The sequence below is a fragment of the Poecilia reticulata genome, chromosome 7 (genome assembly GCF_904066995.2).
Source record: "Poecilia reticulata chromosome 7, P_reticulata-male-v2, whole genome shotgun sequence".
NCBI lineage: Eukaryota > Metazoa > Chordata > Actinopteri > Cyprinodontiformes > Poeciliidae > Poecilia > Poecilia reticulata.
In genome coordinates, this window is record NC_088836.1 from 15,707,545 (window position 1) to 15,730,110 (window position 22,566).

Below are 22,566 nucleotides of genomic sequence, written 5' to 3' on the forward strand. Positions count from 1 at the left end.
TTCCTAAAATGGCTCTCAGTGAACTTTCCAGCAGAAATGAAGTCTTCTTCTGTGACTTGTTCAACATAGAAATGTAAATAAAAATGTAAACAAATCACATACTAATTGTAGGAAATGCTGCGGAAATGTATGCACGTCCATGCGTTCTGGACAGCGGAGCTGGTAACGATGTGTTTAGTCATAATCAGGTGAAGTGATCGGTGTTGATTAGGTGCATGTGTGAGCGAGCGAGGGGGGTGCCCTGCGCTCCTCTTCCTTCTCCGTCTGTCTCCGTCTCATACCTCCCCGTCTACTCTCCGTGCACGCTGCCTGTTATGTAACGCACCAGCCCGGCGCACAAGGAGGAGACACGATTCAAATGACACGTGGAAAACATGGTCCAGCGTTAATTGGGGCTAGTTTATTTTCCATCTTCTTTCATACCTTCATCTTTTTTTTCCCCTCTTCATATCTCCTCTGTTTTGGTCTCGAATGCACTCTTTCTGGTTCGATTCGACTTTTGTGCAAGTCCTGTTTCGCTCTTTGTGCTTCCGGCAAATCCAATTATGGTCCATCAACCCAGCCTCATTCCAAAGGGAGAGCTGATGCCGCTTCGGATGTCGAGTGGCGCCGTGACGTCAGATCAGGTGTTGACCTTGGTGGTTGAGCTGTGTGTCTTTGTTGTCCACAGTCTGCAGGACGGAGGGAGGGGTTAGTTTGTTCAGATTCTTCTTTCACCACGACAGGGCCTAATTTGTGACTCTCACTTATATTGTGCCGTAGCAGAACTGGGTGATGATGCGGCGCAGTCCTCCCGTCCTGTTTTTAACTGTTGATTTTTAAGGAGTTGGAGGGACATTAAGCGACAGAGGGAAGGAAAGGGATGAAATGGACTACATGTGCAGGGAGGCATGAGCGCACCTGCTAACCTTCCTGTTGCAGCTTATTGGCTGAAGAATGCTTAAAATATAAAGATGCACCGATGGGGCTTTTTCCTGGCCTAACATAATTTTTGGTTTTTCTCTCAGGTTTAACTTGACAATTATTTTTCCTCTGGGCTATAATGCATGAAAAACACAATGTGTCAGGTACTAGTTTCAAATGTAGCAAAAAAACAAAACAAAACAGAAATTGCACAATTATCACAATTTATGCAACATATTTATCCCTAACTTTCAGTAGATTTTTATGAACCCTTTAAGGCCTGTAAGGAAAACATATTCAGAATGGATGACAACATAAAATAATACATTTTACTCTACAATAAATTGTCCCAGACGTTATTGTGATAAATGATAATACTGGGGACACGGTCGAACGCCTTCTCCAAGTCCACAAAACACATGTAGAGTGGTTGGGCGAACTCCCATGCACCCTCCAGGACCCTGCTGAGGGTGTAGAGCTGGTCCATTGTTCCACGACCAGGATGAAAACCACACTGCTCTTCTTGAATCCGAGGTTCGACTATCCAACGGACCCTCCTCTCCAGGACCCCTGAATAGACCTTACCAGGGAGGCTTAAGAGTGTGACCCCCCTGTAATTGGAGCACACCCTCCGGTCCCCCTTTTTAAACAGGGGGACCACCACCCCAGTCTGCCAATCCAGGGGAACTGCCCACGATGTCCATGCAATATTGCAGAGTCAGCACAACCCTACAACATCCAGAGCCTTAAGGAACTCCGGGCGGATCTCATCCACCCCCGGAGCCCTGCCACCGAGGAGCTTTTTGACCACCTCGGCGACCTTGTCCCCAGAGACTGGAGAGCCCAACCCAGAGTCCCCAGGCTCAGCTTTCTCAACAGAAGGCATGTTGGTGGGATTGAGGATGTCTTCGAAGTATTCCACCCACCGGCCCGCAACGTCCCGAGTCGAGGTCAGCACCACACCATCCCCTCTATAAACAGTGTTGGTGCTGCACTGCTTCCCCCTCCTGAGAAGAATCGCCTCGAAGCCGTACGGAAGTCTGTCTCCATGGCCTCTCCAAACTCCTCCCTCGCCCGAGTTTTTGCCTCAGCGACCACCCGAGCCGCATGCTGCTTCGCCCGCCGGTACCCATCAGCTGCTTCTGGAGTCCCTCAGGCCAAAATGGCCTGATAGGACTCCTTCTTCAGCTTGACAGCATCCCTCACCGAAGGTGTCCACCAATGGGTTTGAGGGTTGCCGCCGCAACAGGCACCAACAACCTTGCGGCCGCCTCGGCAATGGAGGCACGGAACATGGTCCACTCAGACTCGATGTCCCCATCTCCCCCGGAACGTGTTCGAAGTTCTGCCGGAGATGGGAGTTAAACCTCCGTCTCACAGGGGACTCCGCCAGACGTTCCCAGCAGACCCTCACTACACGCTTGGGCCTGCCAGGTCTGACCGGCTTCCTCCCCCACCACCGGAGCCAACTCACCACCAGGTAGTGGTCAGTGGACAGCTCTGCACCTCTCTTCACCCGAGTGTCCAAGACATATGCCGCAAATCCGATGAAACGATGACAAAATCGATCATCGAACTGCGGCCTAGGGTGTCCTGGTGCCAAGTATTGACACCCTTATGCTTGAACATGGTGTTTGTGATGGACAATCCGTGACAAGCACAGAAGTCCAACAACAGAACACCACTCGAGTTCAGATTGGGGGGGTCGTTCCTCCCAACCACGCCCCTCCAGGTCTCACTGTCATTGCCCATGTGAGCGTTGAAGTCCCCCAGTAGAACAAGGGAGTCCCCAGGAGGGGCACTCTCCAGTAGCCCCTCTAAGGACTCCAAAAAGGGTGGGTAATCTGAACTGCTGTTTGGCCCGTAGGCACAGACAACAGTCAGAACCCATCCCCCCACCCGTAGGCGGAGGGAGGCTACCCTCTTGTTCACCGGGGTAAACCCCAACGTACAGGCACCGAGATGGGGGGCAACAAGTATGCCCACTCCAGCCCGGCGCCTCTCACCGTGGGCAACTCCAGAGTGGAAGTACGTCCAGCCCCTCTCAAGGAGACTGGTTCCAGAACCAGAGCCATGTGTCGAGGTGAGGCCAACTATTTCTAGCCGGAACCTCTCAGCCTCGCACACTAGCTCCGGTTCCTTCTCCACCAGAGAGGTGACGTTCCACGTCCCAAGAGCCATCTTCTGCAGCCGAGGATCAGACCGCCAAGGTCCCCTCCCTCGGCTGCTGCCCGTTACACACTGCACCCGACCCTTTGGCCCCTCCGACAGGTGGTGAGCCCATTGGAAGGGGGATCCACGTCTCCTCTTCGGGCTGAGCCCAGCCGGGCTCCGTGGGTAAAAGCCCAGCCACCAGGCGCTCGCCATCGTGCCCCACCTCCAGGCCTGGCTCCAGAGTGGGGCCCCGGTGACCCGCGTCTGGGCGAGGGCACGCTAGATCCAAGGTTGTTCTTCATCATAAGGGGTCTTCAGGCTGCGCTTTGTCTGGTTCCTCACCCAGGACCTGTCTGCCTTGGGTGACCCTGCCAGGGGCATAAAGCCTCAGACAGCATAGCTCCTAGGATCACTGGGACACTCAAACCCCTCCACCACGATAAGGTGGCAGCCCAAGGACAGACTGCCACTTTTTTTGTACTGTTATATTTATTCAGAATGTACAACCATCCAAAATCTACATCCAGTGCACAATAGTACATAATTTTTTTGATTGAAAAAACAAACTACAAAAAATAAAACCCACCCACTCTCTCCATGTAGCAACACATACAGTAAAAATTGCATTTAGCATTGCACATGATGCATTTTTGAAAAGCTAGAAGTAAGAGAAAAGTAATACAACAAAAATATTGAAAGACAGTGAAGATCAATAACAATCAGTCTCTCAGGTCTAATATGGTTAAAGGCACTTTGCTCTTTTAAAAAGATTCATTTAAATCAGGCGTGTTGAAGCAGGGAAACGTTGACCCTTCAGGGTCAAACTTGACGACCCCTGCACTCTAAATGATTTGCTCAGTCCGAGTGAATCTTGCTCTTTTAGTTTAAGTGATTTGCATAGAAATATCTTACATAGTTAGTGGTGCCTGACACAATCATAAATATTTGTTTAACTGCAATTACTATAGATTTCCACCTACCCATATCAATGTTATTATTCACATGAAATATGAGCAAAGCAAGCAACGACAATCGTCAAATGGAAAAAGCACAGATTTAAGGAATGTATTCGGTGCCAGTGATACAAAACATTCCCTGAATGGCATCTGAGTGTTGTCGTCCTGCGTCCCTGCGCCACCGCCAGCTACCACCAGAGGGGGGTTTCCCCAGCTCCCTTCCGACGCTCCACCCCACGGGTGTGCCACCACGCACCTGCCGATCATCAGATCATCACCAGGAGCTTAAGAGGAGCCACCTGACAACACTTCCTCGCCAGAGTGTTGATATCCGCGGTAACGGAAACTAGTAAGAAGGCCTTGCATTGTTAATTCTACGTGCTCTAACTATTCCATCTCCTCGCTCCAGGTTAAACCGAGTCCGAGAGCCGGATCGAATCCGAAACCGACCCATCCGCCAGCCGGACCCGGATTTCTCTGACGAGCACCCTCGGGCTGGCCCCTCTCTCCCTCAGCTCCCCGGACTGGCATAGCTCTGGTTCCTGCTCCCCAGCCCTGACGTTTCTGTCCGCCTCCCGTCCACAGTTCTCCGGATCTGTTTGTTAATAAACCTTTGGTCTCGAGCTTTCTCCTGGGTGTTTTGCTGCATGTGGGTTCAGTATACTTCTAAACCATGACAGAACACTCTGGACAAGCGAACCTAGCAGACGCACTCAGTGAGACCCTCGCAGAGCAGCATTCACTAATCCAGTCTCATGAGGCTGTGCTACGATCCCTGAGTAAACAACAAAAACATCACGAATCAGCGCCTAGAGTACTTGGCATCTCTACTCCAGAAGCAGCAGCCCGAACAGACGCCCTCGGCGGGTGACAAGGCGCCTCCTCAGCCAACTCCTCAACCGAGTGTGAGCGCCGATTACCGGGCGCCCACTCCGGATAAATTTCCGGGGAGACCGGAGGGGTTGGTGGATTTTACTTCAGTGTTCGCTGGTTTTCCACCGCTCCCCGCCCTCCTTCCCAAGTGACGATGCCAAGATATCCTTCGTTTTAGGTCTCCTAACGGCAAGGCGCTCAGGTGGGCGGAGGCAAGGTTTACGGACCCCACAAGGTTGGCTGCTCCTTCTCAGAATTTGTGGATGAGCTCAAGCTGGTCTTTGGGAACACTACCGATCAAGCAAGTATTCCCGTCGCTTATGGTCCCTTAAGCAGGGGCAAAAAACCGTGGCAGAGTTCTCGATCGAGTTCCGCACTCTAGCAGCGGCTTCAGACTGGAACGGCTGCGCCCTTAAGAGCGCATTTTTTCACGCACTTAGTGAGGGCATAAAGACGAGCTGGCTCCTTTAGACGAGCCCAAGACATTAAATGAATTAATAACTCTCGCCACCCGCCTGGATAACCGAATCAGGGAGCGCCGAAGCCAGAGGCAGGAGAGGCAGCCTGTCAGATTCCCTGGCTCAGCTATTCAGCAGGTGTCCCAACCCGCGCGGCCCGGGGATCTGGCACCCGACCCAGAGCCGGAGCCCATGCAGATTGGCCGTACGCGCTTGACCCCGGAGGACGGCAGCGGCGTAGAGAGTAAATCAGTGTCTGTACTGTGGCAAGCCGGGCCATTATATTGCTTTGTGTCCGGTCCGCCCAAACACGAAGGTCCGTCAGTCAGAATGGGGAAACTGATGGGCCGAACTCGCTCACCAACCCCTTCCCGTTTTTTACTCCCTACGATCCTGCAACTCAATAACCAGTCTTTGTCCCTCTCAGCACTCATAGATTCAGGCAGCGAACAAAACCTCATCGATCAATCCCTAGTCGAACAGTTTAACATCGAAACAGTAGGCTTCCCGTCTCATTCGATGTCGCCGCATTAAATGGGGGGCGTCTTCCCAAGATCACTCACCGGACCCAGCCGCTTCAGTTAGTGGTTTCCGGCAATCATTGTGAGACTATCCCTTTTTTGTTTTCCCACCACCCAGTCACCTCTGGTTTAGGTCTCACCTGGCTACAGCAGCACAATCCCCACGGACTGGGTTAACAACCGTCTCGAGTCGTGGTCCGCTAACTGCCTCTCCTCATGTCTCCAATCCGCAGTCCAGCCAAGTTCTCCGTCGGCCAGCGATGAGGGGCGGATCCCGCTTACTCTCCCTGGTTCCGGCGGAATACCACAACTTAAGACAAGTGTTAGTAAGGACAAAGCTCTCTCTTTACCCCCCCATCGCCCTTACGATTGCGCCATCGACCTTCTGTCGGGTGCGCCTCTTCCTTCCAGCCGTCTCTCAATATTCTCTCCCCGAGCGCCAGGCTATGGAGAATTATCAGGGAATCCCTAGCAGCCGGCATCATCAGGCGCTCCTCGTCTCCTGTGGGGGCGGGGTTTTTCTTGTTAGTAAGAAAGACGGGTCCCTCCGACCCTGCATCGATTACAGAGGGCTCAACCGCATCACTGTTAAGAACAAATACCCACTCCCCTCATTCATCTGCCTTTGAACCAGTGCAGGAAGCGGCTATCTTCTCCAAGTTAGATCTCCGCAACGCATATCACCTCGTTCGTATCGTCACGGAGATGAGTGGAAGACGGCTTTTAAGACTCCTATGGGACATTTGAATATTGGTTATGCCATTCGGCCTTCTAATGCGCAGCAGTTTCCAGTCCCTGATCAATGATGTCCTGCGCGACTTCCTGAACGTTTTGTTTTTGTTTACTGGACGACATATAATCTACTCCGTAATCTCTCTGACCATCGCACGCATGTCCGTCTCGTTCTCCAGCGCCTCCTCGAGAACCGCCTTTTGTCAAGGCTGAAAGTGCGAGTTCCACAGGACCTCGATCAGCTTCCTGGGATACATCCTCGAGGCGGGGCGAGTTAGACCTGATCCCGAGAGAATTAAGGCAGTGATTGACTGGCCCACTCCCAACTCACGAAAGCAGCTCCAGAGGTTCCTGGGTTCGCAAACTTCTACAGACGCTTTATAAGAAACTCAGCCAGACGGCCGCCCCGCTAAACGGTCTCACTTCCCCTAAGGTTGCCTTCTCCTGGACTGAGGGTGCGGATCGGGCCTTTAACAACCTCAAGAGGAGGTTCGCTCAGGCTCCCGTTTGACCCAGCCGGATCCCCACAGACAATTCATTTGGAGGTGGATGCCTCAGACACGGGGGCAGGAGCAGTTCTCTCTCAACACGCAGCCCCGACGAAAAGCTGCGCCCTGCGCCTTTTTTCCCGTAGGCTAACCCCTGCGGAGAGGAATTATGACGTGGGGGATAGGGAGCTCTTGGCGATAAAGCTGGCCCTCGAGGAGTGGCGCCACTGGCTGGAGGGTTCCGAGCACCCGGTCTTAGTTTGGACCGACCATAAGAATCTTGCCTACCTGCAGACTGCAAGACGTCTCAATACTCGCCAGTCCCGCTGGTCGTTGTTCTTCTCCCGGTTCAACCTTTCTATCACTTATCGCCCAGGATCCAAAAACGTCAAGCCCGATGCGCTGTCCGCCAGCATTCTCCGGAGGATTCCGAGAAGGGACCCACCACCATCCTCCCACCTAGTTGCACCGTGGTGCGCTCAGCTGGGGAATTAGGGATCTGGTGAGGCGAGCTCAACAGAACGAGCCCGGCCCAGGGAACGGACCTCCGGACAAGATGTACGTTCCTTCTAAGGTACGGTCACGTTTAATTAAGTGGTTCCACACCTCTAGGTTCGCCGCCCATCCTGGAGTCAGCAGGACGATAGCGCTCGTCTCGCACCGCTTCTGGTGGCCCGCCATGCACAGGGACATAAGGGAATATGTTCTAGCCTGTCAAGCATGTGCCCGCAACAAGCCGTCTCATCGCCCGCCGGCCGGCCTTCTCCAGCCACTGACCATCCCAAGCGCCCCTGGTCGCACATTGCAATCGACTTTGTAACGGGGCTTCCCCAATCCCAAGGTATGACCACTATACTCACTATTATCGACCGCTTTTCGAAGGCTTGCCACCTTGTTCCTCTCAGAAGGCTCCCGTCAGCATTTCAGACGGCGCAGCTGCTCGTTAACACGTTTTTCGCCTACATGGAATACCTACGGAGATCCTGTCTGACCGGGACCGCAGTTCACGTCACAGGTATGGAGGCAGTTTTGTCGCGCCCTTGACGCCAAGGTGTCACTCACTTCAGGACACCACCCCCAGTCCAATGGCCAGGTGGAACGCCTCAATCAGCAACTCGAATCAGCCCTCCGATGTGTCTCTTCCTCCAACGCTTCCGACTGGTGTAGATTCCTGCCTTGGGTAGAATATGCCACAACTCGCAGGTCTCCACGGCAACAGGACGATCCCCTTTGAGGTTTCGTTGGGTTACCAGCCTCCCCTCTTTCCGGAGGATGAGAAGGCCATCGCTGTTACCTCGGTGCTTCAGCACATCAGGCGCAGTAAACGCATCTGGTCCTCCACTGTCGCGGCTCTCCAGCGGACCGCCACCCTCACCTGCCGCTCGGCCAATCGGAGACGGACGCCCGCGCCCCAGTACCTACCTGGGCAAGAGGTATGGCTCTCATCACGTGACATTCCTTTAAGATCTGTCTCTAGAAAACTGGCTCCCCGCTTCATCGGCCCATACGTCATCGAGTCAATCATCAGCCCCACGGCCGTGCGCCTCCGTCTCCCTCCCAACCTCCGAGTTCACCCCACGTTCCACGTCTCCCAGGTCAAGCCTGTCACCACTAGCGCCCTATGCCCTCCTGCCAGACCCCCTCCACCCGCCCGGGACACCAAGGAGGTCCGGTCTACACAGTTAGCAGAATCATGGACGCCCGTCGCCGGGGACGGGGTGGCAGTACCTTGTGGACTGGGAGGGTTATGGTCCCGAGTACCGTCAATGGGTTCCCCGTTCATTTATTTGCGATCCTTCCCTGATCGCCGATTACCACTCATCCCTGCCCTCGACTTCATCTGGACCGCCGGAGGCGGTCGTTAGGGAGGGGTGATGTTGTCGCCCTGCGTCCCTGCGCCACCGCCAGCTACCACCAGAGGGGGGTTTCCCCAGCTCCCTACCGGCGCTCCACCCCACGGGTGTGCCACCACGCACCTGCCGATCATCAGATCATCACCAGGAGCTTAAGAGGAGCCACCTGACAACACTTCCTCGCCAGAGTGTTGATATCCGCGGTAACGGAAACTAGTAAGAAGGCCTTGCATTGTTAATTCTACGTGCTCTAACTATTCCATCTCCTCGCTCCAGGTTAAACCGAGTCCGAGAGCCGGATCGAATCCGAACCCGACCCATCCGCCAGCCGGACCCGGATTTCTCTGACGAGCACCCTCGGGCTGGCCCCTCTCTCCCTCAGCTCCCCGGACTGGCATAGCTCTGGTTCCTGCTCCCCAGCCCTGACGTTTCTGTTCCGCCTCCCGTCCACAGTTCTCCGGATCTGTTTGTTAATAAACCTTTGGTCTCGAGCTTTCTCCTGGGTGTTTTGCTGCATGTGGGTTCAGTATACTTCTAAAACCATGACACTGAGAGGCTCACAGTTGATATAAACACATGTTAGTTATCTAAAAATGTACAGAGATGGACTTATTGATGGGTGGAGTTAACACACTTTTATAGACATTGTCTCTTTGTTTGTCTTTAGTCGCAATAAGACATATTTTCATGTATTTAACTGCCTCAAAGGCAAACCAAAAGTTTCTTTTAAAAAATTTTTTACATAAATATTACAAATGTCAATTAGGAATTTATGTGATTGACCAACAGAAAGTACTGCTGTATTTTGAAGAAAAAAATAAGTTTTTTGAGCATCTTTTAAAAATAACATCTGAAAAGTGTGGTGTGCATTTGTATTCAGGGGCTCCACTCTGATACCCCTAACTGAACAACCAAGTGTGAGGTATGGCCCTCACAAATGATCTAATTAGTGAATGTTGTTCATTTGTTCATAGTTTATTCTTATTAAAGGCCTCAGATGATTAGCTGAGAATATTTGTCAACAAACAGCATTTTGAAGACCAAGGGAGGAGGAGCAGATATCTGATGTGGGGAATTATTTAGACAGCTGTCAACTCCACAGATCTGTGAATCTTTAACGATTCATCCTGGGTGCCAGCTACCCATCTGGACACTGCAGAGAGGCACAGGTCCACAGTCCAGACTCACCTGGGTGCCAGAAATCAGAGTACTGGCACCTCAAATTTTGCTGGATGATAAATTGTCCCAGAAATTATTGTGAAAAATGATAGCAGTGTTGTTGTGAGACTATTTTTGGCATAAAAATGCAAGTTTGCCTTCTCAAATACAGTGGAGCAGTTGGTAGAGCTGTTGCCTTGCAGCAAGAAGGTTCTCAGTTCGATTCCCGGCCCCGGGCTTTCTGCATGGAGTTTGCATGTTCTCCCTGTGCATGCGTGGGTTTTGTCCGGGTACTCCGGTTTCCTCCCACAGTCCAAAAACATGACTGTCAGGTTAATTGGCCTCTCCAAATTGCCCCTAGGTGTGAGTGTGTGTGTGCATGGTTGTGTGTCCTGTGTGTCTCTGTGTTGCCCTGCGACAGACTGGCGACCTGTCCAGGGTGACCCCGCCTCTCGCCCGGAACGTTAGCTGGAGATAGGCACCAGCAACCCTCCCGACCCCACTAAGGGACAAGGGTGTAAAGAAAATGGATGGATGGATGGATGAATGAAAGACAAATAAACTTTAATTTTGTTCGGAACACTTCGCACTGGAGCAGGAAGACATTTTTAAATATCCAAAATAACGCACACCGACTAAAAACAATAGATAAAAAGGAAATAAAAACCACACACAACCCCAAAACACAAATAAAATTGATTATGATGTCACTAAACAAAACTGCTCTTCAAAAAAATGTTAATCATCACAGTAGAAATGACCAAGCTCATTTGAATTTATCATGTGATTAATTGATTAGGGTCATAAATTACACTTAGATGCATCATTCTTCCTGTTCTTAAGTGTTGTTGTTATTTTTGTGATGCTGTAAGAAATGTGTGCATATATTCACTCCCAATCCTACTTTTGTGACGTCCCAAAGGAGGGAGACTGTGGTCAGACTGGGACAGTGTGCTTTAAGCATGTTAAGTTTTTATTCTCTTTTAACCAAAACCCATAGATGGACAGAGATATAACGCCTGAGACAGTGTGAATGTTTTTTACTTTCAAATCATAGATCGAATGAAGTAACTTATGGAATGACTGAAGTGTTTATGCAAGAATAGCCATTATAGAAATTATAAAGGCAATCAGCCTATGATAAGGATGATAGACTAAAGGTATGAGGTAGAACAGTAGGCTAGCTCAGCAGCTCAGCTTTTGATCTATTATTGTGTGTGAGGTAATGTGAGTCATAAAATGCAGTCCATCGACCATTTACCACAGAGGCAGGGAGAAGACGCTCTCTGAATGGCTGCTGTGGATGCAGATGCTGCATCCCTGCCTGCCTGCTGGCTCCAGTTTCTGTGTGGAAGCTGCTTTCCCCCCTCTCTCCCCCGCTCTCTCTGTCTGCCACCCTTCTCCTCCTCTGCTCCTTCTCATCCTGCTGTCTTTCTGCCCAGCTCCGTCACTCCGGCTCCATCCACCCCGCTTCCCCTTCAGCCTGCCGCTGCCACAGTTGCTGCCTGCCTGCCTTGCCTGCTTCATTTGCTTTCTATCTCCCCCGCTCTCCTGTTTGCTCAGCTCCATATTATGAAATTTTCAGTAGCTTTGCAGCGGTTTAGTCATGCATTGCCAAAAAGAGACTCCATACACTTCAAGTGTTTTATTTATTTTTTTGGGCGAACGTGTGCCGCTGTATTTTTGGTGATACTGGAAACTCCCCTTTCCTGCTCGTTCATTCAGATTTGTGGATTAGTCTGTGTGGATCAGGAATGTTCAGCTGTTTGGGTGAAATGTCATGTCATCGTCGAGGGGAAATTTCCGAGTCTGACTGTGTTGTTTTCAGGAAACGTTCATGGCATATTTAAGATTATTAATACTGCTCTGACTGAGATCTACTTAGCATTTGATTTCTATCAAATTAGTATCGTTGGCAACCATTCTGTCATTTTCTCATCTCAGGTAAACAAAATAAAATCTTAGTGAGTGAGTTAACATCTCGGTCTTTTTTTCTCTCTTTCCCTTCAGTCATGTGACTGCATCACTCATCTCTCATGCCTCCGCTCCTTCATCCTCCTCCTGCTTCCTCCTAGCTCAGCCGTCCGTCGTGATGCTATGCAGGACTTAATATTGTCAGGGGTGCCTTGTTAAAAGCACAAGGACCCATAATCACTTGTGCAAATGCACAGTTTCATTAAAGTTTCAGGGAAATTGCCATGTTTTATTCAGACAGTTATGAGGTTACCCACAGAAAGTGGCGTGGCAGCTTCTCGCTTGTTTTCTTCGACTAAAACGGCTGGAGTGTTGGGCTGACGGCGTAAATGAAATCAGAAACATCCTGAAGGTTCTTCCTTTTTTTTTTTTTTTTTAATCAAATAATGTGAACGCCCATGCCACTTTGTTGACTAACTCAAACTTTTCCTGTCTGCTTTTCTTCTCTCCACAGACATTTATAGTGATAAATAAAGGGAAGACAATCTTCCGTTTTAGTGCCACACCTGCCTTGTACTTCATAAGTCCTTTCAATCTGGCTAGGCGAATAGCTATTAAAATTTTGATACATTCATATCCTTTTTGAAATGGTGCTGTTAACTGCAGCCTACAGGAGGGTTTCCTGCTCACATGCATTATTCATGGTGATATGTTCTGTATTTCTGCCGCCGATGTTTCCAGCGACTGCAGGAGAGGATCAGTGTGTGAGAGTCAAAGCACTTCCACACATGTTAAGACTGTTCAGGCAGTAGCCATTTTATCACAGAAGGAAATGGCTGGCACAAATGATGAGTCATTCTTTACAGTAAACCAAGCAAACCCTCACAATTTGTGAAATCTACCTGACTACCCCTCATGAACTGCACGAAGTTGTGTCTGACTTTGTTTGGTGGGCTTTTAAAGACTTAGTAAGAGCTGGAAAGTTGTTGGTAGATGGCAATTTGAAGATTATCGGGGTCAAATACACTCAGTCTGGTCAAAATTGCCAAATGAATGACTGCATGGAGAAATCCGATCCTGTATCTAAGTAGTGAAAAGTCTACATCCAGATGCTGTTTTTAAAAAACAAACTGATGTACAAAGTTTTTTAAATTTGTGGTTTCCTTTTTGACCTTCATACCGCTTTGTTGTGACAAATGTATATGAGATACTTTTGTTTAGTTATTTGAAAATCTTTTTGTGTCCTCTGAGACACTGAGATTTGGATATATTAATGTTTTTAAAGTTTGTATGTTCACCATGAATGGTATTTTTCCTTAACACATGCTTCACTCTTTTCAGCATGATCATTATGTGTACTATTTTGACCAACTGTATATTCATGACCTTTAGTGATCCCCCTGAGTGGTCAAAACAAGTAGAGTAAGTATCCTTTATCCTATCCTCACACAATATTATGAATGCATGCAAAGTTTTTAAGCATTTGTGATTCTGAATGTGCCATTCCCACATCCACAGCACAAAGGTAGGCACACTTAATGTTTACATTAATTGGAAACTGAAAACAACAGACAATGTTTAATTTACTTAAACCCTGATAGCTGCTAATATTTGGAGCAACAAATACATTATAGTTTAACATTTCTGTTTTAATTTACCATAAACTTTAGCTAAAGCAAATATTAGAAGCAAGCTAATTAACCCCAGGAAAACATTTGGCTAATTTCATATTCTAAACATGATTTTTTTTACAGCAAAAATATAATAGTATAATAAATTATACAAGAATATTCTGTTGTTACAGTACTGGGTAACTCTTAGCTAAATGGCTGTACCTCTTTAGACTATTATACAACATTTTGTTCTAGTTGTGACGATGCTAATAGCTTAGCTTTGGATTTTAAGAGCAGCTGCTGGGCAGCTAATTTTACATTCTTACATTGCTTTGTAACATTATCCTATAATATTGCTCCATAGTGTAAACAACACAAGAATACTGTAATAATAATACTGCTGTTTTCAACCTATAAATATCTTTGTATTCAAAGCCTTTACTTGTCAGTTCTGCTTTTAAGCTAAAATGCTAGCATTATAAGAGGTACAAGGTTGAAATGTTATGGTATGATATAACAGTTTAGTGTTTTATTGAACAATTCTCTGCTCTGTATAACACAAATATTTTTCAATTCATGACTTTACCTAGTAGAAACTAAATAGCTGCTAATTTTAGGAGCTAACATGTTGACAAATGTTGGTCTCTGATATTAGCAGCTTCTTGACTGCTAATTTTACATCTCAAAACTTGTTTTGTTTCAGTATCTGATATTATTTTAGCATATGGCACAATAAAACTATGGTCTGTGTAATAGTAGGCCTATGCATTTAATAAAGTATTAGCTGCCAATTTACTTAAATTGTGTTATTACTATTAGTAGTTCAAATATTATAAATAACAGGAGGCCACTAATATTACCTTCTTTGTAAAACACAATGTTCTTTTTTAACAAAATCAAACATTTTGTGTATTAATTTTTTCTATTGGAAGAGAAAATGTTGACATTGTTACAAAGATTATTTTTGGTTGCTAAATTTAAATGTGTTTTCTTGGGTGTTTTAATTGTGAGTTGCTGCATGTTCCTGTAAATGAGCCAGATTTGATCCGGTCCAGTAAACTGATCCTTTCCACACTTTTGTCTTTCAGGTACACATTCACAGGAATTTATACGTTTGAGTCTCTTGTAAAAATCACCGCACGTGGATTCTGTATAGATAATTTTACATTCCTAAGAGATCCATGGAATTGGCTGGATTTCATGGTGATTTCGATGGCGTAAGTATTTCTCTTTTCTTTTGCCATTCTGACGTACAGAGTCTTTATTATTAAATGCGAGTATCTAAATTGATGCTTTAGTGCTTACATTTTTTTGCTTTTAGAGCTTTTATTGTGTTTTCTATCTGATAACCCATCTTTGCGTTTCCTCCATTTATCTAAAACTTCTCTGGTGTTTCTCTTTGGGAATCAAAGCGGCTCTCCATCGAGTACTGCGCAGCCCAGTGACTACTCCCATACCTCAGATTTAGCTTCCTCTTGCCATCTGACTGTCTGCCTCAGTCACCTTTTTGGTCTTGATCATTTGGTGTTGACATCATCTTCACAAAGACTCCTTGCCTTAACTTGTTATTTTACGTTAGGTAGATTATGCCAGTTTTTGCCCCAGAGTGATCAGTAAATCACATTTCATTGTTTGTCGGTCTGTCTCTCACAAAGCCCACCCGTGGGGATAATTCATCTTTTCATCTTCTATATGCATGTATATAATGAGCTGTTGTAACTGTGGTTTGATCCTGCAGGTATATAACAGAGTTTGTAAACCTAGGCAATGTCTCAGCTCTGCGCACGTTCAGGGTGTTGAGGGCATTGAAAACTATTTCTGTAATTCCAGGTAAGACAGGATGGGGCGAGGGGAAGGTGGGGCGGGGTCGGTGTTAGGTGTGTGTGTCTTTCTTTCCTTTTACCTTCCACCCTTCTCCTCAGTGGACAGGCTCTGTGAGTGGCGTCGTCTCCTCCCGGTTCGGTGGTGTTGTGCTCTTGGCGTGTGTGGTTTTTGTCATCGTGTTTGTTCTGTGTGTGATCCTTCCCCTATTTCAGATATGTAACAGAGTTTGTGGACCTGGGCAATGTATCTGCGCTGAGAACGTTCAGAGTTCTCCGAGCATTGAAAACTATCTCTGTCATTCCAGGTGAGACTCAGTTTAAACACTAAGGCTGATCCTCGCACCCTTTGTTTTTCTACTCACTATTATTATGGTTAAAGATATGATTTAAGCAGCAACAAAATAATTGGAGACAGCCATGTTTTTATTTATTTTTCCTCCAAAATTATCAAAAATGGTACTAATACATTTTTGATAGGCTTTGCAGTCTCCTCTGAGGTCATTCAAAGTGTCTGCACTCTCTCTTGCCCCACCAGCGCTCTCATTACGAGGCTCGTCTCCAAGGCAGCTTGGTTTGTCTTAAATGGAACCCTGAAGTAAAAAACTTACGAAAATCCTCCAATCACGTCATTTCAGGATCGAAAAGAATAACTTCTCATTCACTGGAAACAGTTTGATGTAAATAAATATGATTTAATTCACAATGCACCAAACTCACATTTGAAATCAGACAAAACGACTCATGGGTACTGCTTCTTGTAAAAATATACACACTAGTTAAATGCCATGTGAGTTATTTCTTAAGCTAAATAAAAAAAAATAAAAACTCTTTTATGACATACATATGATGAATGTTACATTAGAGAGGTAAAGATGTGTTAAAATAAGCTTTTACATCTTCGATTTCACCCTAAATTTGAATGCAATTATTCTTTTGTGATATGTTTCTTTTTTTCTAAAACATAAAAGCATTTTTAAATGCGTACTTTTTATTAAAGTTAATAATTGGTTCTTGGCTTATGATGTTAATAATACACCACCTTCTGTTTCTGGGCGATGGTACATTTCTGTTAGCCACTTCTACGAATGGGAAAGACAGACTTTACATTCAGGTACAACATACACAGTATATGTTGATCTTTACAATTTAGAAGAAGGACAAGCAAAAAAAACAATTTCTCTAAAAATGCTAATGAGTAAAAGCTTCAGTACGACTAACCCAATGCTAACCCAAGGATAACGTCCCATCGCATTCAGTGAAAATAATGGTTTGGGCGGAAAACAAAAATCTGCAAAGATCTTTGCTAAAGAGCTGCAGCCAAATTTTCAGTGTGAGATCCTGTTTTAGCAAAAAATGTAAAATGTCTTTTTTTTTTACACATCTTTACCAGAGATTCTTGTGATCTTTGTAAGCTCACCAGCCCTCCACATTTATTGGTCATTTTCAGCACTTAGACTCTGATTGGCTTCAAACTGTTTAAGTGTACACATCAAAACTTCACCCCAACATGGGACTTCAGCAGAATCTAAATTTGAATGCAAACTGAAATAATAAAATAAGGATGAAGTTTAAAGAAAACACGCCTGAGGTGTTTTAGGTATCGGTGTGAATCCAAAACGTCACAGAAGTCACATAAGTCCGGGTTCCATTTAAGCAACAGCTTCAATCCCCTCCTTTTACCTGCTTTTCAATAAGTGGATGCTCTTTTGCTTTAGCAAATACCCAACACCGCTTTTTGAGAACAAAATCAGGTTAAGAAGCATGAAGATAAAAATAGAGGACAGCTTGTCAAATTTCCCATCGCTACTTTATCTTGTCCTGAAAGAGTAATGTGTTTTGTTGCTCCTGCTTTTGCTGAAGGCTGAATTGGAACGAGAGGATTCCTGCTAGCAGGACCTAAACCGATACTTATGAATAGTTTTCGAGAGATCCCACAGAATATGTTTATCACATGTGTATGAAGACTGCCAAGCCTAGCTTGTGAACATATCTCTTATGCTGCATGATGCTTTTCAGTCACTTGCTTTTATAATACTAGCCTATAAAGAGCTTGGCTGACAAATGGCATTGAAAGTTTGATTTGCCCTAATTTTTGTTTGGTTATCAATTTTTCTTTCTCTTTATTTTATGGGGGGGGGGGGGGGGGTTCCAACAGCTGTGAGACATGTTGACATTATAAAGGTTGGAAATTCAAATCATATAACAACTAAAAGAAAATGTTGAAAGCATGTATTAACTCTATATTTTAAATCTGGAGGGGCTTTGTATTCTTTATGTGGGTATTGGCTGTGATGAGGGAAAGGTAAAGTTCTAATTGAACTTATATTTTATGATCTATAAGTGTATTTGTGGAAAAAACTATTTTTCCATGTTGGGAAACCAACATTCTCCTTGCCTTTACATTTAATCACTTCTGGCAGCTGCTTAGCTTGGCATGAAAAATACAGAAAGTAAGGCCTGCTCTGTCCAGAGATGCACAATCCCTGCTAGAAGCAACGTTTTAAGAGGTGCACGATAATCATCTTTGAATAGAACGGATGATGTTTTACACAAGGTTTTGGGTTTTCATATCTGAACATTAAATTCCTAATTAGCGTTTGTTTTTTTTTTGCTACAAAAGCCTCATAGTTTTGATCTGTCTAATGTATTTTATGGAAATAAAAATATTATTTACAAGAACTTAGTGGGTAATGAAAACACCGCTTTTCATTGCATACTTTTGAAACATTTAAGGCTTAAGTGTTAGAAATAAAGATTTTGCAAGTTCTTTTATTCAATATATCAAACCACGTAGTCTCTGGAAACAAATAAAATATTTCAAAATCATATGCAGGTTTCTCCTTGGTAAAGCTAACTGAGTGCTGGATGTTGACACACACTTTGTTCTAAATTACTCAAAAAATGAAGGACTCACGATTTATTTTAGTAAATATTAATTATCAGCCATAATAGGAGTATTGATATCAGAAATCAGTATAGGCCCAAATTTTCACATTAGTGCATCCCTACAAAAACAGGATTAAATTGATTATGTGTGTACATTTTCAGTTTTTTAAATAAAAAGGCTAGCAGTCTTTCCAGTGTTTAAGCTAGGTGCTAGGCTAGTGTGGTTGGGTGTTTAGATGCCTTTTATGGTGAATTACTCAATAAACTAAATCAAAATCAGTTCTGACAATCTCTTTATAAGATAAAATCCAATTTTTGAGTTTTTTTAATAGACAGATGCTTCAGTTATTCTTTGGATTGAGTCAGGCCAGCATTTTATTAAGATTTACAAGTCAAAACTAAATGGCTGCTGAACATTGTGTTTAGGTGTAAAGGAAGTAATTATTTTTACCTTTTAGCTTTAGATTTACTAATCAAAAAAAGGCTTGTTTTTATTAAAACCCCAACCACTATGGATTGTTTGGTGACATAGATTTACTATATGGGATCTTCTCATTAAGACAATGACAAACAGCAACAGACGCAGCCAAGCTGCTGACGCTTTTACTAACATAGCCTGAGTATGAAAGACTAAACCGAGGGCATATTTTTATTAGAACATATTGCATGTGCCGCCGGTAAAGCCCACTAGGCTGAACAGAAAAGAGGGTGTGGGTCGCCCAGCATCCCTGTTTGCGTTGTCTGTGGACCCCATTGTGAACGCTGCCAGAGGGATGCCTGTTCAAAGAGGTAACATTGCTTTGTGTTCACCGAAAATGTGGATGAGACAGGTCGCAGGGCCACAGTACGGGGAGTCAGTGCTTTCGTAAATGACGCCTTAAACAAGACAGTTCAAGAAAGTGCCTGCAACTGGCACTGGCATTGAATTGCTCCTGTTCAGCCTTGGAGTTTAAATGACCTGCATGTGGTTTCCAGCCCCCTGCCTGTGCCTCAGTCCCTCCTCATAGCCCCTCGTTGTGCTGCTGTGCTCTTTTCCTTATGGATTTCCTTTCACTATTTTGCAGCCCTCCCCCTCTTTTATTTTTTTTATTTCATCCCTTATTGGCAGTGACAAACAAATTTTCCCTCAGTATACATGTTTTGTCTGGATCTAAAAAGAGTGGAATGGCTTCTAAATATTTCCTGTTTATTGTTCTTAAGATGCTTTGTTTGTCATTTGTAATTTTAGGGAAAAAAAAAATTAACATAAATTTACCCTTCAAGTCATTTGAAGATTAAAAGTCAACTTTTAATTAAATTTGCAGTTGAATTGAATATGTCACAATTTTATTGGAGAAAGCTTTTCTTTCAATAACAAATTAATAAAATGTATTGAAAATGGCATCACTGTTAAGCCATAATTTCTAGCAGGATTAGATTTTTCAAAGAATAGCTTGTTGATAATTAGCAGCTCTTATTTCACCTCCGTGGTTTGTGTACGTGTGTGCGTGTGTGTGTGTGTGTGTGTGTGGCTGCCCACCAGGCCTGAAGACCATTGTGGGAGCTCTGATCCAGTCTGTGAAGAAGCTTTCAGACGTGATGATCCTCACCGTCTTCTGCCTGAGCGTGTTCGCCCTGATCGGCCTTCAGCTCTTCATGGGGAACCTGCGGCAGAAGTGCGTCATCTGGCCAATCAACCTCAACGGGACTTACCTGAACAACGGCAGCAAGGGCTTCGACTGGAACGAGTACATCAACAATGATAGTAAGTAGAGGCGAGGCGCTGCTGCCACTGGTGACCTGGCAGCGATGTCGCGGGTGAGTCAGGCCATATGCTGGAACGGGAAAACAGTATGTCGGTTTGGCAAAACTTACTGGCTTGAAATGAGATGCTCCCGATTGAGTTTGTGCGAGCAAACTGAAGTTAGAAATTTAAGTACACAATTTAAGCTGCAAGAGAAAACAAATTAAACAGTTAATTAATTGTTTGTTTATTTTTTTCTGCAGCCAATTTCTACTTCCTGCCTGGTCAGCTGGACGCTCTGCTCTGTGGGAACAGCTCCGACTCTGGGTAAGATGACTCCTGTGTTGCCCTCATCCAAAAGCAATTATTGCTCCCAGTGTCTTGCACAAGTACTCGTATCACTTCAGACATACTTGCATATTATTCACGGAAACTTTTGTGTCTTTTATTGGAGTTTCTTTTTTGTGTGTGTGTGTGTCTGTGTGGCAGAATAACATAAATTAGCATATAATTGTGAAGTAGCAGGAAATGGTATACAGTTGTCCAAAACTTTCATCAGAGCACCAAAGTTTAGCGTACTGGCCTGCGTGCAGAATGCTTTGTGAGGCGGAGAACTAAAACACACCATTCCTGTGGTTGAGATCATTATGTTGTGAGGATACGTTTTTCATCCAGGACAGTGCAGCTTGTCAGAAAGGATAAGAAGATGGATGGAGTTAAACACACTGTAAGATAACCTGGTAGAAGCTGCAAATTCAAGCTAACTGATTTCAAGCAAATACATCTGAAGACATGCAGCTGTAACTGCACTAAAAGGTGGTTCTGTATTCACTCAGGGAGGTGAAATATGCTAAAAATGCTCATCACACTTCAACTTTTTACTTAATTATAGTTGTGCAGGATTTTATTCATGGGTATCAGAATAAAAGGGGTATTTGCATGCCACACTTTTGGGTTTTTTTTCTTTTGAAAAATATGCATGATTTTCCCTTCACTTTAGAATTATGCATTATTGGGATGTCATTAAAATTCAAATTAAACTTTCGAAAGGCTGTGGTTCTTATCTGTGAAAATGGGAAAAAAAAGCACATTAAGGGCAGTTCATAGTTTTATACGACACTGTTCTTGGTAAACAGCGCTGGATGCTATCCTCTCATTCTGTGCCTCTCCTCGCCTCTCAGCCGCTGCCCAGAGGGCTACATGTGCATGAAAGCTGGGAGGAATCCAAACTACGGCTACACCAGCTTTGACAGCTTCGGCTGGGCCTTCCTGGCTCTCTTCCGACTCATGACGCAGGACTTCTGGGAGAACCTGTACATGCTGGTACGACAGATGTGTTAACCGGTCCGGCATGCTTTTGCTGCACAGCGCACATCCGTCTTCAAATAATCCTGCTTAAGAATTACGTGAAAGTGATTAAACTATTATTACCAGATTCCAAAGGTGAATATATCAATGTGCCAGATTTTAGTCTATAAATTATCAGGTTAACTTGAATTATCATTGCAATGCTGTAACAAGAATATCATTTTATTTTTTGCCATTTTTGCAAAATAAATAAATAAATAAAATGCTAAATATCTCCAGAAATATGAACATTGTAAATCTAGAAGAAGATAACCGTTTCTACTTAAATTGTGGCAGATCTCCATTTTCTTCATCTGCTACATTTGACCTGTTCAATTTAAAGTGTGCATCCCAGTCTCTCCCCCTCTGGCCAGACTTCTGCACCCTTCGGTGCTGAGTTTAATATAAAATGGCGGCAACGGTCCTGACTTCAGCTCTATAGGATCGAGTGGAAGGGATAAATCATGAAATATTCAGAACTTCGTAATATGGAGTGGTCATGGAGGGAAACTTTAGACCTCATTGAGATTGAGAATCATGACACGTATTTGTTTTTCTGTTTGCATTTCAACACCGAGCTACAGGATGTGGCCGTCTCTGCATTGAGATTATTTATGAGTTTACTGGGTGTTCTTCTTTAGATAAATATACAATAAATTATGAGCGATTACACTGTTTCTTCGGTTTAAATAAATGTTGCTTCTTTTATGAAAGTATAAAAAATGGCTTCGTTTATAGTTGGTGTTTGAGCAAAATTCCCCTCTTTCTTTTTGCATTTTCATGTCAGGAACTTTTTCACAGAAGCGGGTGGAGTCACATGACAAACCTTGAAGATGCAGTCAGGAACGTAGCAGCTGCATTTCTGCACAGACTGCAGTCGGTCTAGGGAGGTTTTGGTTTGACACGTGTGAAACGCATTGCAGTAATTTAGAGACATGAAACAAAAGCATGATTTAAGATTTGCGTCTCAGGACGAGAGAGAATCTGGCAATATTTGTCAGATGGCAGAAGCATGATCGAACCAGGGATTTAACATGATTTTCCAAGGTTATCCCAAAGTTTCTAACCAAATATTTAGCCAAATAACCAAAAGGCCAAAGGATACTGCTATTTTTTCTGATTACTTCAGTTTTCTATGGTCACATATGTTCCTATAGTACGTTT

The 22,566-nt window shown here is 44.9% G+C and overlaps 1 protein-coding gene across 7 annotated transcripts in view; it reads left to right on the forward strand.

The window, feature by feature from the left end:
* scn8aa (sodium channel, voltage gated, type VIII, alpha subunit a) overlaps positions 1 to 22,566 on the forward strand; it is a 63,422-nt gene that overhangs the window by 7,326 nt on the left and 33,530 nt on the right. For 5 of the 7 annotated variants that reach the window (XM_081608970.1, XM_081608975.1, XM_081608973.1 and 2 more), the window contains exons 3-9: positions 12,525 to 12,642; positions 13,342 to 13,432; positions 14,712 to 14,840; positions 15,660 to 15,751; positions 19,855 to 20,076; positions 20,319 to 20,382; positions 21,237 to 21,378. In XM_081608970.1, coding sequence (XP_081465096.1) covers positions 12,525 to 12,642; positions 13,342 to 13,432; positions 14,712 to 14,840; positions 15,660 to 15,751; positions 19,855 to 20,076; positions 20,319 to 20,382; positions 21,237 to 21,378 — 858 coding nt within the window. Of the gene's footprint in view, positions 1 to 12,524; positions 12,643 to 13,341; positions 13,433 to 14,711; positions 14,841 to 15,361; positions 15,454 to 15,659; positions 15,752 to 19,854; positions 20,077 to 20,318; positions 20,383 to 21,236; positions 21,379 to 22,566 lie in introns of all 7 variants that reach the window. The other 2 variants (XM_081608971.1, XM_081608976.1) reach the window with 1 other exon arrangement.